At 37.8% G+C, this 13,954-nt stretch overlaps 1 protein-coding gene across 6 annotated transcripts in view; it reads right to left on the minus strand.

The window, feature by feature from the left end:
• LOC117409405 (nck-associated protein 5-like) overlaps positions 1-13,954 on the minus strand; it is a 195,036-nt gene that overhangs the window by 95,881 nt on the left and 85,201 nt on the right. For all 6 annotated transcript variants that reach the window (XM_034015403.3, XM_034015421.3, XM_034015438.3 and 3 more), the window contains one exon: positions 8,713-8,776. In XM_034015403.3, the coding sequence (XP_033871294.3) occupies positions 8,713-8,776 (64 nt within the window). The remainder of the gene's footprint in view (positions 1-8,712; positions 8,777-13,954) is intronic.

Here is a 13,954-nt window from a genome sequence, read left to right on the forward strand (position 1 = left end):
CCAGATTGTAACCATTTACTTGTCCCCCTACAACACAGCCCTCAGAACTACAGAAATACCACATAATAAATAGGCTATTTCTTACATGCCATGTGGGCTGTGTTGCAAGGGGATGGTTTCATGGTTAAAATCTGTTGTACCAGCTGAATTTAGAGAAGATACACGTTTACACAGGGATGCTTTAGACGTCTGAGTTTTAAACGTCCGAGTCACCAAGATGACTGAAATAGAAAACTACAAACAAGATGAGCAAGAAGAAGAATGCATTTCTTAAGATAACTGTACTATTATTGGGGCATTTGTGAAGGGGAAAAGTTTAGCCATGCATTCCTCTTTTGGGATGATCAGTAAGACAATTATAATCAAATGTATGTTGGGTGTAAGCACTAGGAAGCTTCTGCTCTAATGAACCATTCCTGCTATAAATCTTTCACACTTTATCAGTAAAACATGTCACTCCTGCACAGGGGAAGCAGGCTAGAAGCAATCCTTACATGCAATATAAACATAAATATTTCAAAAGTGAGATCCTTCATGATGTAGCTTCATCATGTAATAATAAGTCTTTGTTGAGTTACCAGTACCTCTTACTTGATAGGAATCTCGCTATGTATTTATTTGTTGTTTATGGGTCTAGTTTAACACCCTAACTTGTCACAGGCAGCCCTGTTTAGAATGTGCTATTTTCAAACTGATACCATATGTTTCACAGAAATAGACCAATCAGGCACCCATGCCTAAACCCAAGTATTAGTTTATGCTGATGTGTGTGTGAATGTGTTTTGTTTTGATTTGTGGATGCTTTTGTTTTGGTTTTTTTGTCTGTGTAACATGCATAAACTCACAAAAGCATGCAATTGTTTCTGTTTAGAAATGTTCCATTCACAGAAATACAATAGGTCAATACACAATTCTTTACTTTTTGTTACATAGAAGAGAGTTTTCACTTTTCTGTTATTGTTGTAATATGACTAGATAACTTTGTAGCTTTTTGGGAATTTCAATTAGAATGTGCTATATTTGCACCGGAGCAAACTTTGTGAGTTCAATGGCCCATTACCTTGGGACTCAAAGAGTCCCAAGATACCACTGATTTAATGAAAGGCAATATCTAAACAGAACCCTTTGCTTCAGCCCATAAAAACAGTACAAATCATTCCTGTAGTTAAATGTAGTACTCGTCCTGTCATCTATGACTGATTACCCTAAATGTCCTGGAAACATATTCGTTAGCCTAAATTGAAATTAGCCGATCCATTTCACCAGAAAATGTACCAATATAAAATTTGACAGCTCGATAATGCATACTGTACTACATGCATGACTTTTTTTTCTGAAAGACACTGCAGTGGCTCAATACTGCCACCCAGTGGAAGAAAATGGCCACTTTAAAATTCCAGTTCAAGAAGATGCAGGTGTAACATCACCATAATGGTCTCATTTTGAAAGGTTTTTAAAATGTCAAACATAGCCCTATATTAAATTATGTATGCTACAGATGTATTCTGGATCCCTCAGAGGTTGCAGTGGTTTTTATGCCTAGAAGAACATTTTAATTGTTGTTCTGAAGGCATGTTTTATTAAAGTGGAACTATCAAGAGACAATCAATCACACAAGCAAAGATTAGTAGACAAAGAAAGAAACTGGACAGACAGGTCTATCTATGATAAAAGGGTCAAAGACTCCCTATATTCCAGGATCGAGACTACAACTTGGGCATCATTTTCTTTATCCCAGCTTTCAAGGGTAACCCAAAACGTGAAACATTTTATCATGAAACCCCTAAAATTAAAGTGTGACTGTTTTCAAATGAGATTAAATATAAACTCTCTGATGTCAAATCTCAGGGTGCGTTTCCCCCCATTATCTGTTTTAATATAACAATTCCCAAGCTGCATTTAACTATACAAAGTTGTGAATACACAGTTTAGTCTGAATGGGATCAATTTACCAGTATCCCACAAACCTCAAGGACAGAGGACCTCCACGAAGTAAAGGTCTGCCATCAAAAAAGGCATGATTTACTTCAAAAGACCAATAATACAACAGTGTGGTAACATGAAGAGAAATAAAGAAAAAACACACTGGAAATACCACATCAGCCAGGAGACATGGAAGTGAAGGTTAATGCAGCATTGTGCTTCCATCTAGCACATACATACATGGAATGCAGCCCAATAGAAACATGTTATATTTGTCCGCATTTCCATTAGAAAAAGTCTATCAGTGACTTATGTCCCCCACCATGGCTTCAAAAGCAAAAGCTGAGATATGAATAATATAAAGAAAATAGATATCCATGACCTACATCCGCTGTGTGCACATGTACACATGCTTCATCACAATTAGACGTACAGATCTAGATATACTGTATGTAAACAGACTTCGCTATACATCCCATATGTCCGTATGGGGACAAGAAAGCAAGATGTTTGGTTCCTCCTGCATTAGAATCTGCAGAATAGCTCTCACTCAGTGGGCACGTCAACATTTTACAATATAAAGCATACACCCTTGAGAAAAACAAAATTGTTCAAATATAAGAACAATATACTGCACCCTGCACTGTACTGTATCACGCCTTGGAGCTAGACCAGTTTTTTTTTTTTTTTTTTTTTTTGGTTTTGCTGTTTGTTTTTGTTTGTACCAACCTATAACTTAAGAGAATCAACCCTCACAATATATGAACACATAACATGTTAGTGGTAATGGTGGTAGCTGTGGGCTTCTTCATCTGGTATCATATTACCTTTTACATAACGGCCCTGCTAGCTGATGCCATCTCATAAAAACATTACAGAATTGTAACTGAGGGTTACAACAACAATTTAAAAACTTTACTGGCAAGCACTATATTTAGTTTTGTTTAAACTTTATGCAGTCTGTCTAATTTGCAGGGGGTTTTTTAGTTTTATTTTATTTTATCAAATATTCACATATAAAATTAGTATTATTTTTGGAGTATAACCAAGCTATTTTAATACAGAATAGCTGAACAGTTTCTTCAACCTAGACATTTAGTTCCTTTTGCCAAAATATTTATTTTTATATCATACTCTAATTGTTAGCATATTTAGCTTCTGTAAATGAGATTAATATCAGTACAGTATACTGGGTATAGACGAAATTACTGTTGTTTAGAAAACTCTTGGAGAAGCCTAATGTATTGACTTTTGAATCTGATCTTTACTGATCTGAAGACGGCAGTTAAATAATAAGAAGCATACTGGCTTTACAAGGGTCTGTAAAACACAGCTGCAGCATGCAACATATTTCAGTGATCATGGCGCCCTCTATTGGCACAGGCATGAAATTACCAGCTGATTTTATAGTGGTGCACTGCAGCAGACTCTCACTAATCCTACAGTATAATATGTACCACTCTAAATGAAATACATGCGGATAGCAGATTTAGCAACTCAGTTTCCACACATGTGAATCTAAATAGCAACACAGTGGCCTGCTCATGTATTGTACAGTGAGTGTCTGTCATCGTTTGAAATGAACTTGGTTCAGAAAGCAAGGCTAGACTGGACAAGGCATGTTTGTTATGGAACAGGTTTGCAATAATCTACTCTACCATACCTGTGTAAACGAAAACAAAACAGACAAAAATGTGCAATAATATAAAAGAAAGTTATGTAGTGAAGTATTCATTTTTTAATCTTTTTAGTTTTGACTTAATTTCTGCTCCCAAACCTCACACTGTTCTAGTTTCTGCTTATTGTCTTTATTTATATACTACTTATACATAACTTGACTACATTTCTCTTTTCCTTCTTAAGTGCCTCTACGTTTTAACAAACAGAACTGAAAAACAACCTGTTAAACTCAGGAACTGACTTATTTTATTTCCAGTTTAAGCTCACAGAAACTTCACACAGCATTGCAAATTTATAGCTAAATGACAAGTGATAAAAGGCTAAAATGAAGAGTAATCATGTAAAACTCTCCGGTCGTAACTAACTGCTCTCTTCTCTTATGTATCTTTTATAATCTGCCACCTGAACCCACTTACACGTTTTAACCAGAATCTAATTGTTCCAGAGTGGGCTTTAAATTAATTAGCAGCTGGTAGCACCGGCACAAGTATAACCCATCCATAAATCAATCCCTTGTAGTATCATTACAGCAAGGTGGGGGGCTATTCTTTGGGGACCCCCTATTCACTTCATGCTGTATGTTTCTGATGAAGGGTGCAGGTGTGAAATGGATGCGGAATGATGCCACTCTTTGCCATCTGTAAATCCACAGTTGCAAACAGGTTTAAGCAGAGCCTCAGGCATAGCCTAAGCTCTATACATGCAGACATGAAAGACAATATCATATCGGCCTTGATGTTCATAAATAAATCATGTTAGCATCCTCTTTGTGTTCAACTGTCTCTCCAGAATACAAAAAAGCAGGATTTATGAGGGCAATGAAGCTGCCATTCCTCATAAGCAAAGCATACCAAATACAGGTGCGTAGAGCTATGCAGAGCACTACTGCAGTGTATTAGTCATTTAACCGATACATAATTATGACAGTCTAACTGCTGAACGAAGCTAGTAAATGCATATAACCCATCATCATCCACCTAGACACAAAGCTTGCAACGGTCTGGGGCATTTTAAAGGTGTGGTTTATGTGTGGTGTGGATTAAAGGTGTGGAATAGACAATTGTATATTAGTCCCCTTGTTTTCAGTTCTGTTCATGTATTCCTCTACTATAGTAAGATCATAATTTTTATTATAAAACATTCATCCTTTTCTTTTTTTTAACAGCATAATCTTTTCTGGTGTAAACTATACATTGTAACACATTATACACACAATCTCTATTTAGGCGTAATTCACTTTTTATAAAAATGACTAAAATGTCCGTTATATATAGATGCAATTCAAAAACAGGTGCATATTATACACAGCAAATTACAAGACTTTGTTTTACAGCCAAGTGACGTCTGTCTTTTACACTAGGGATCAAGATTCAAACCCATGCAGAATCTAATTGACATGAACCATGAAAAACTAACAGTGCCATGCAAAGACACAGTAAGCTCTCAAGCTAAATTAAGGGACTGAAATAAAGCAGGAATGTAAAAAGGACCTTTAAACATTTCAGGAGCTGCAGAAGTATGTTACACTTTCACCGGTACACTGCTAGCTCATTTTATTTTACGATTTAATAAATTACTATTCAATAATTCATGGTTAGATAAATTGCGGATAGGGTATATTGACTTTATTGGATGGTTTGTTTACTTTATTGTATAAGGCACCTTCACAAATTACTGACCTTAATTTTCCATGATTGGAAATCAGATCGTGAAATCACGAGGGAGTACTGTGTATATACCTGAATTCAAACATTTTCCTCTCTCTAAAAAGTTTGATCTACATCGTACACAAAATCAAAAGTGGCCTAATGCTATGTGTACATTGAGCAGTCCCACACATGAAGCATAATGTAACCCTTGTACTACAGTGCAAACAAAAAATGGTGGAAAAAGACTACAAATAATGAAATGTCAAAAGAGATTAAAAATAAAAGCAGCTGGAGCCTCACTTGCAGGTGCAGCCTGCAGAATCACTAATAAGCTACAGAGCTGCTCCTTGGGGTTGGCATCAGGAAGTGACAAGCTCTGAATCCACAGTGTGCCGTGGGATATGTCAGCTTTCAATGTTCTGTCCAGATAAGTATATTCTTTAGAACTGGGCACCTGAGACCTTCTGACTTTAACATTGAGGAATGTCAAAGGTCCCTGGAGCAGATACTACTACATAAATACATAGGACAAGCACTTATTAGACAGTAAATACAGAGCTGTATAGCTATATTATTTTTATTCTGAATTGCTTCTATTTAAACCTTACTGTCATACAATAGATTTAAAATATTAAGCATTCACTCTAAATATAATTATCTGAAATAGCTTATTTTTTCATCAGTGTAAATTTGTCCTCATTTGTAGTTTAGTCGAGATTATTTTAAAATATTTTTTAAATGAAAACTGTAACACATAAAGCCGCAAGTCTGTAAAATAATCCTGTTTCTAATTGAGACTGCCAGTGGCTATATTTACACTAATGTGCACATTAAATGGGAAATTATCTGACAAAGAGCCAGTTTAAAAAGTGGTTCATAGGCCACAAGAGCTCATTTTTCAAACAGGAAATCAAGTATCCTGCAAGAGTTCCTTCAAACCTGAATTCACACATTACTTTTTTTTTTTTTCCCAAAACCACTTTGTGATTTTAGTCAGAAATGCCAAACTAATGAAGAGGAACACCTACAGCATAGAGAGCTGTGGATCCCTAATTGCATTTTCACCATTCCTGTGGCTGTCTAGACAATAAACTAGGCTATTTGTTAAAAGCTAGATGTAAAAGGACCCTTTGTTCAACTGATTGTATTTTGTATTTTAGAATCTGAATTTCTACCTCAGTGAAGCCCACGTAGCAAAGGTACTTTGTCACAGGGCTTTTATTTCATTATTATTTCTGTTTTGTAACCAAAAAACATTGCATAATAAAGGCATACAAATACTGAAATGATCCATTTCCAGCACAGAGCTGCTCTCCATTTTTTGAACATTTTAATTATTTTCACTCTCACAATGTTTCTCTTTTTCATGCTTTTGTCCATTGCACTGTCACTCCAACTCCAAGAATGTTATTATTGCATCAAATGAGAGCTTTATACAGGTCCATCCAGCACAATTCAGCAACAAAAAAAGCCCAAAGCTGGGTTCATCCAATTTTTTACTAAATCCGATTGCTTACTTTCGATCTGGTTAAATGCAGCTAATTCAAGTCCAGCTAGCAGGGTATATTCATCTGAAAAAGATATGTCTGAGGAAACTTAAGGACACATACTTCAAAGGTAGGTGAACTGCAGTGTCTAATCCGTTTTTAGTGTCTGGGTGCTGCTACCACTAAGTCACGCTGCTATCACTTTGAAAATTATCTCCCATGAGCAGCATTATTTGTTCTTTTATTTAAAAAGATACCATTAGCTTCCTAAGCAGAGCCCTGAGAGTTTCTGAATTCCAGTCCTCTCCGTGTGGAATCCAAGAGAGATTATGAGACACCACAATGAAGGCTTGCTTCAGCTCCCCTCCTGGCTGACACAGATAACTCATGCTAAAGTCGTCTCTCTGGATGGTAATTAGTATAGCTTAAACACGGTAATGAGACAGAGGAGCGGCTCTGCGGTATCATTCATTCTCAGAAAGCATGACTTCCACACAGATACCACGCAGCAGTAATACAGTGATGAAAGAGCAGGAGGCAGGAGAAAGATTTCCTGGACATTCCAAACCAATACTTTACTGATGACTTCGTACAATCAGGTACAATACGAGCCGTTCATCATTGTCCTCCTCTTACAAAAGTCTCGAACATTTTTTTTGTTATGAGGAACCATCGCTGTGCAGCATGATTTGAAATGCAGAGGCCTCATATACAGCACTTTATGTATAAAAGGGATATAAACCTGCAGAGAAAACTAGAGATCTAGATATTTCCTGTTAAATGTTATCCGTAAAACAAAACACTGTGTGAAAAGGCCACCCTTATTGCTTGCATTTATTTTTTGCTTCCTGAGTAATAACACAGCTTGTAAATACCATTCATTACCTTCTGTGCTGCTGCTGGTAGTATCGGGGCATTCCATACCTGTTTAGCAGGCCCCTTTGAACCTGAGAGCTTGCCTTCAGCTGTCTGTGTAATGTAAACAAGCAGCATGCTCTTGAAGTCTGATATCTGATGAAGTAGAGTGCAGGAAATGATAGAGTTGTGTATTAAATAGAAACCAATGACTCAGAGTTCAGCTTTGTATTATATAGTCTGCATCATTTGGCAGTATGGTTATTCTAGGCATCTTGTGGGAATAGGAGGTGAGTTTGATCCTTGCAGGTATTGTCTCAGCCTAGATATAAAAAAAGTAAAATGGCATGTCTAAGGCATGCCATTTTTAAATGCATTTTTAAATCATGCATTCATTACTATTCCTACGGTACAAGGTGCAGCTACTGTATCTATCTCTGCTCCCTTATGATCAGCAACTGCAGGAAATCAAACCTAATCCGAACAGAAGAGTGTGTTTTCAACTGCTCTAGTTTTGCTGCTCTTTGGCGTAACATTGGAGTTACTCTGGTAAAATATAGTATAAAAAGGACAATTATGTAAAAACAAAGTAACTGAACATATAGGCAAGGTAAACTATACAAGAGTATACTTCTACTGTAGCCTGTATGAAAGTCCAGTGAAGCTAAACTGTTGCCTATATTAAGAATGTCTTTATTTGGATTTGAAGAAAAATCCCATCAGTGATATTGGGGATATTGGAATCCATTTCATCAAATCACTTTGCTTTCCGCACACAACATTTTGACATTCTCCACTAAAGGACAACCTTAGCATCATGATTTATCCAACCCTCTGACAGGACAGAAGATTGTTTGTATTGAACAGGTTTAATCTGACATTGTTGTTGTTGTTAACAAAGGGAATAAATAAGAGCAGTTCCTCCTTACTCCTATCCTTCACAACGAACACAGCTTTAGGCGGATAGTGATACTGTAGTAAATTCACGCCCACACACCCCCCTCCCTCACTCAAATGAGTGAACCTAGTGAAACTCAAAATATTCCTTTAAAGTCTGTCTGTGTGCCTTCTAAAACAGAGCAACACTGAAGAGAGAACTTCAAATACACATCAAGTACCATTGTTCCTTCACTTTTGCTTCGTGCAACTTCCCGCTGCAACCGCGCCGCTGCCAGCTTCTCCCTGAAAAAAAGAAAAAGAAAAAAGGGAACATGAATAGCTGATCATCTGTCAGCAGGACACAGCAGAAGAGATAAGACGGGAGCATTCTCCAGCTTTGCTTTGACAACAAAACTCATCTGTGCACAAAACAGCATTGAGAAGAAAGGAGCACACAAACCAAAAGCATTTACTGTACTTGTACATTTACTGTGAATTTATCAGACATGCACGTGCCTTGGCTCTATTCACAAAGCTCAAGGGTGTTTGCCTCTCCCCAGTGTGCGTTTGCAGATGATTAGGCTGATAGATCTATTATCAGTCAGCAGGTGGGTTATTAGGGGTCTTTTTACAATTTTACAAAGTCACTGCTGGCTGTGGATCGAGGAGTGAACTTATATGAAAGATAGTTACCATTGAGAAAATAATAAAAGATAAGAAGAAAATAACTTCATTTACTCTTTCCAAATGTACTCCAAAGATCCCAGTCCATTGCACACACAAAGCCAACAATAGATACGCTAATCCTTTGTAAACACACTCCTACAGGTTCAAACATGAATTACTTGTGAAGTCACACACTGGGACAGTGCCACACACTTTTGAGGGTGTATCCTTAAATTCACAGTAACATTGCACTGTGTTATTGCATCCCGCAGTTAGAAAGGTCAGCCTCACAAGGAGTCCAACAGAAAGATTAGCAATCTCACTGTGGTTTCTTTAAAATCCGGGTGGATTCCCATGTTCTGACCTCAGAGTCCTCATTACAGTGCTGCATCAAATTCAGTCTAATGGCAGAAAGTTGTATTATTATGGGTCTTTGATACTGCAAGGAGAAAATGCAAAGGGAGATAAGTGGGCCACTGTAGCTAAATAACAGAAAAGCATGGCGAATGGCTCTCTACAAACAGGAGAGAATTTGCAGGGCACGGGGACCAAAAGGACTCGTGCAATTACTTGTGCATTAATCAGGGGGTATGTGTGGGGGTGGATTGAAAACAAGAAAGAAAGAATAAAAATGGGCCAGGTGCAAAGACTTTTCAGCATCATGTGCAGTTTCCAGTTCTTATTAAATTAACAAGGTGCACAACCAGGCAAACACAGCAAACAGATTAGCTCTAGCTGACCATTCTAGAACTTACAACAACTGGCATTCTGAGAATTATCTGCACTCCACCACTTAGCTGTGTTAGTGATAAGAAGGTGACAGCATACCGCATGTACAGCAATGAATTGCTAATCACAATTATTAAAGTGGGGTTGTGTCACTGTGGCTTTATACTGTCGGTTCAGTAAAGATCTTCAGCTGTAGCATGAACGTGATTCTTCACAAGCGATCTTCTGATTTTATATTCCAGCCTAACAGTTTTATTTTACTTGGCAAAGCCCTAGGCTAATAAAGCACCACAAAGACTCCTCCAGTGTTTTAAACTGATCGAAATGATACACAGTTATACAGCGGAATATGTCTATGAAGACCACCACAATAACTGAGTAAAAAAAAGTATTAAATGAGGTGGTCCTAATTGAGAGATTTACAGGTAGGCTTGGTGGTCCACTGGTTAAAGAAAGCGGCTACATACCAGCTCAGCCAATGACTCACTGTGTGTGACGCTGAGCAAGTCACTTAACCTCTTTGTGCTCTGTCCTTCGGATGACATGTTGTTAGTGACTTTGCAGCAGCAGTTACTGATGCATAGCTCACCCCCTAGTTTCTGTAAGTTGCATTTGATAAAAACATTTGCTAAAATGACTACATAATAATCTCCTAGTTTAAAAGAGACTGAAATACAGTTGTTTTTTTTATGAGCTGGATTTGAGATTACAGTATTTTCAATTATAGATTCATAAATACTGGTAGGTTTTTTTACAACAAAAAATGGGGCAGGGAAAGGGGATAAAAAAAGCATATCCTTTATAAAAATACATGCTCTGATGTGCAACACTTTCAACAAGATTGAATGACATTGGTATGCATTGTAGTACATATCTGTGAGCAGTAACAAATAGGCATAAGGCAACAGTAAAGTAGTGCATACTAATAATGTGCCGCGGAGAGTTACACATACCCAGGCACCTGAGAAGATGAGCCTCAGCAGTGTTTCATGCTCCAGTTGGAACTTAGCCCACTTCAATAATCTTCCAATGACTTGACTTTTTAATTGCAGAACAACAGCCTGGAGGTATTGTATGGGTGGAAAAGGCTCAGCAGCAGCTTATTGGTCTCCTTAGATAACGTTTTTGATATCTGGAATTAACCCTTAACATGTACAGTATGAGCCTAACCAATTTACAGGCTGATTTCAATGCTTTATGGCTACCAGTCACTATATTGTACCGGTACTTTGGAAGCTGAAAATCTGTACCATTATCTGTCTCTCTACTGTTTATTATGTACCATTTTGGGCCATATTTTGAAGTGCAATGGCATGCCGTAAGCATGTTTCAGCAAGTAATTAAATCATTAAAGAATAGACCAGAAGCTGTTTTTATTAGAGAGAAAAAATAATAATTTAATGATTAAACCAGAAACAGTTTTTTTTTTTTTTAATTCCTGCACTGAATGCTGTTGTGTCGCTGAAATGCTGTGCTTCTCTGCTTACAATACAGTGAAAAGCATCTGTATCTGATATAAATCAATTCTACATTCGTTTTCATTTTCTCCTCCTGAGAGACTGATCTTTTGATCGCTGTGACCCTGCACGCAATGGCAGGGCTGTGTGATTCATTCTAATTAATGTCAGCCGGTGGCAGTGCCCACTTCTAATTATGAGCCAGCTGTATGAGAGCAGTGATGAATCTTCAATAAGGTTCCATGACTTCTTCCATTCAATAGTAACCACAAACTCTTCTTACAGACAGGACCCCCCCCCAACCATTAAAACAAAGCCACCGAGACAGTGTGACACGTCTCCATGTCCTGGATTAAAATAGCCTAATTAACACAGTTCAGAATTTAAATTACTTCAATCGAAACACGGGCACTCTGAATGGAGGAAAGCCCTTGCGAGCTCACAATAAAGGCAAAGAAAAAACAAAGACAGTGCACAAAGCAAAACTATTGCACAGATTTATTTTGAGAGCATTGTGTTTGATTGTTTACTTTTTTTTTTACTAAAAGTGCCCATTCATTATGATACATACAACCTAGCAGGAAAAATAATCACCAGGTTCTCCCAAACACAGACATCAATGTAATCATATAATCACAGCTCATCTCACCGCTTCTTTCACCAGCTGTTGGGGAAACAATAGTTCCCTATGACTTTGTGGGGGACAAAAATCCAGCATTTATCACAAGCGCTAACATCTTTATCTTGATTACAGAAGGTCCTGCAAACAGGGTCCAGATGCTGAGACTGGATGGGAATGGCCCTGAGGCTGTGAACACCAATTCATTCTGCCCAGAAGCATTCAAAATTACCTTCTAATGGCATATATGCAGACTGTTCTCTCTCTCTCTCTCTTACCATAAAGGACAGATAGAGAGGGAGTTTGCAAGAAGAGGCAGCCACATGCTCATTGAACATTTTGACACATTAGATGATTAACTGGGAAACATCAGCCTAGAGCCTCAAGCTTCTCTAAAGGTTTAAGAAGAAAGGGAAGGGGGGAGGGACATGGCAATTGTTTGTCAAACACATGTCCCAGGAGGTTACCCCCATACAAGTACTGCCCCAAGAGCAGTCAACAGCAGGGCCACTTACTGCACAGAATCAAGCAGTGGCCAGACCACGGGCATGGATTAGTGTCGAGATGATAGATAGCCTGTTGGTGGTTATTGTTCAGAAAACCACAAAGGCTAGAATTGGACACTTGAATCTTTAAGTCTTTTGGAAGTTAATAATTAGGCAAAGGCCAATAGTATGTTAATAGTCTCCTTAAAAAAAAAAACATTGAATTAATTTAACTCTTTAGGGAAAGACAGAACAGTGGTTTATTACTTTGAAAGAAAGTTAAACATGCAAAAATAATCTTTAGCAATGGCTGGGAAATTCTGAGACATTAAGCATCTTAAAACCTGGCCTTTACCTCTTATTGATTTAATTGTCTTACATAATACTTTCAAATAAAGAAATAACATCTTATATGTTAGTTTGGGATAACTCCATTCCAAAAATACTCGTTCCAGTACAAAACTTCCTTGGTGTTTCTGGTGTTGAGTGAGAAGTCACATTGAGCCACTGCCAGATTAAAACATGCTGCGTCCAAATCTCAAATACAGTTGCTCTCCAGGCAATATTCCAAGTGGTGTAGTTGGCAGGGCTATATTGATTGTAGCAGGTGGATCCAGGACTTATTGCAAGTTTTTACAGTATCTCAAATACAAATGTGACTGTGTTGACATTGTTAATCTACTTGATTATGTAAAGTGCCCAGGTCCCAAGTCTACTAGCTATTGTTGCTCTGACTGTGTTACAGTATACAGTGCAGTCCCTTCGGTGGTGAAGCATCACAGATTCTGTAATTCACCTCTCCTCTGAATCACACAGGATGCATCACTGGCACTGATGCCCTTCTAACCAACCTCTGTGTGGAACTGCTGTACTGTTCACCCTCCATCTGTCTAGGTAACCAATTAACTTCCTCTTATTTTCACACGGAAAGACACAACGGACAGAACTACTGTACGGTAACCACATACCACTGACTGCAACTGACCCATCGATCTATAATACATTATCTAAAAAGGATAAGTGCTTCACATAATGTTTATCAAAACCATACAGTATACACAAGACAGTTTAAAAAGATCAACATATCGTTTCCACTGCAAACAGGGTGATTAATTCAGCTTGTAGCTGTCTGCTTCTTGTTGTCAATGGTCCCTTAATGAAAAATCAGTTAAAAAATAATTCCATTTTGACAACAAAGGTCAAGTGTAAAACATTGCTTGAAAATTCAAATGCCCAATATACAGATATATGCAGATTATTTGTGCCAGAGGTGTAGCTGGAAGAAATGATAAATAATAAACGTCATTTGTAGAGACAGAATGTAACATCTCCATGGTACAATCCATTCCCAGGGCTGCTCACTTCTGGCTCGCTAAACTCTTCTTTTGGCAGTTTTTTTTAGACTTCAATTCTGCACAGCAGCCACCATGAGAAAGCTGTGCTCAACAAATATATTAAGGAAATCAGAATAAATCAAGATTGACACGTCCTCTTTCTCCTGCTGTTTGCACTGAGCTAAATAAAT

This window comes from Acipenser ruthenus, chromosome 10 (assembly GCF_902713425.1).
Source record: "Acipenser ruthenus chromosome 10, fAciRut3.2 maternal haplotype, whole genome shotgun sequence".
Lineage (NCBI taxonomy): Eukaryota > Metazoa > Chordata > Actinopteri > Acipenseriformes > Acipenseridae > Acipenser > Acipenser ruthenus.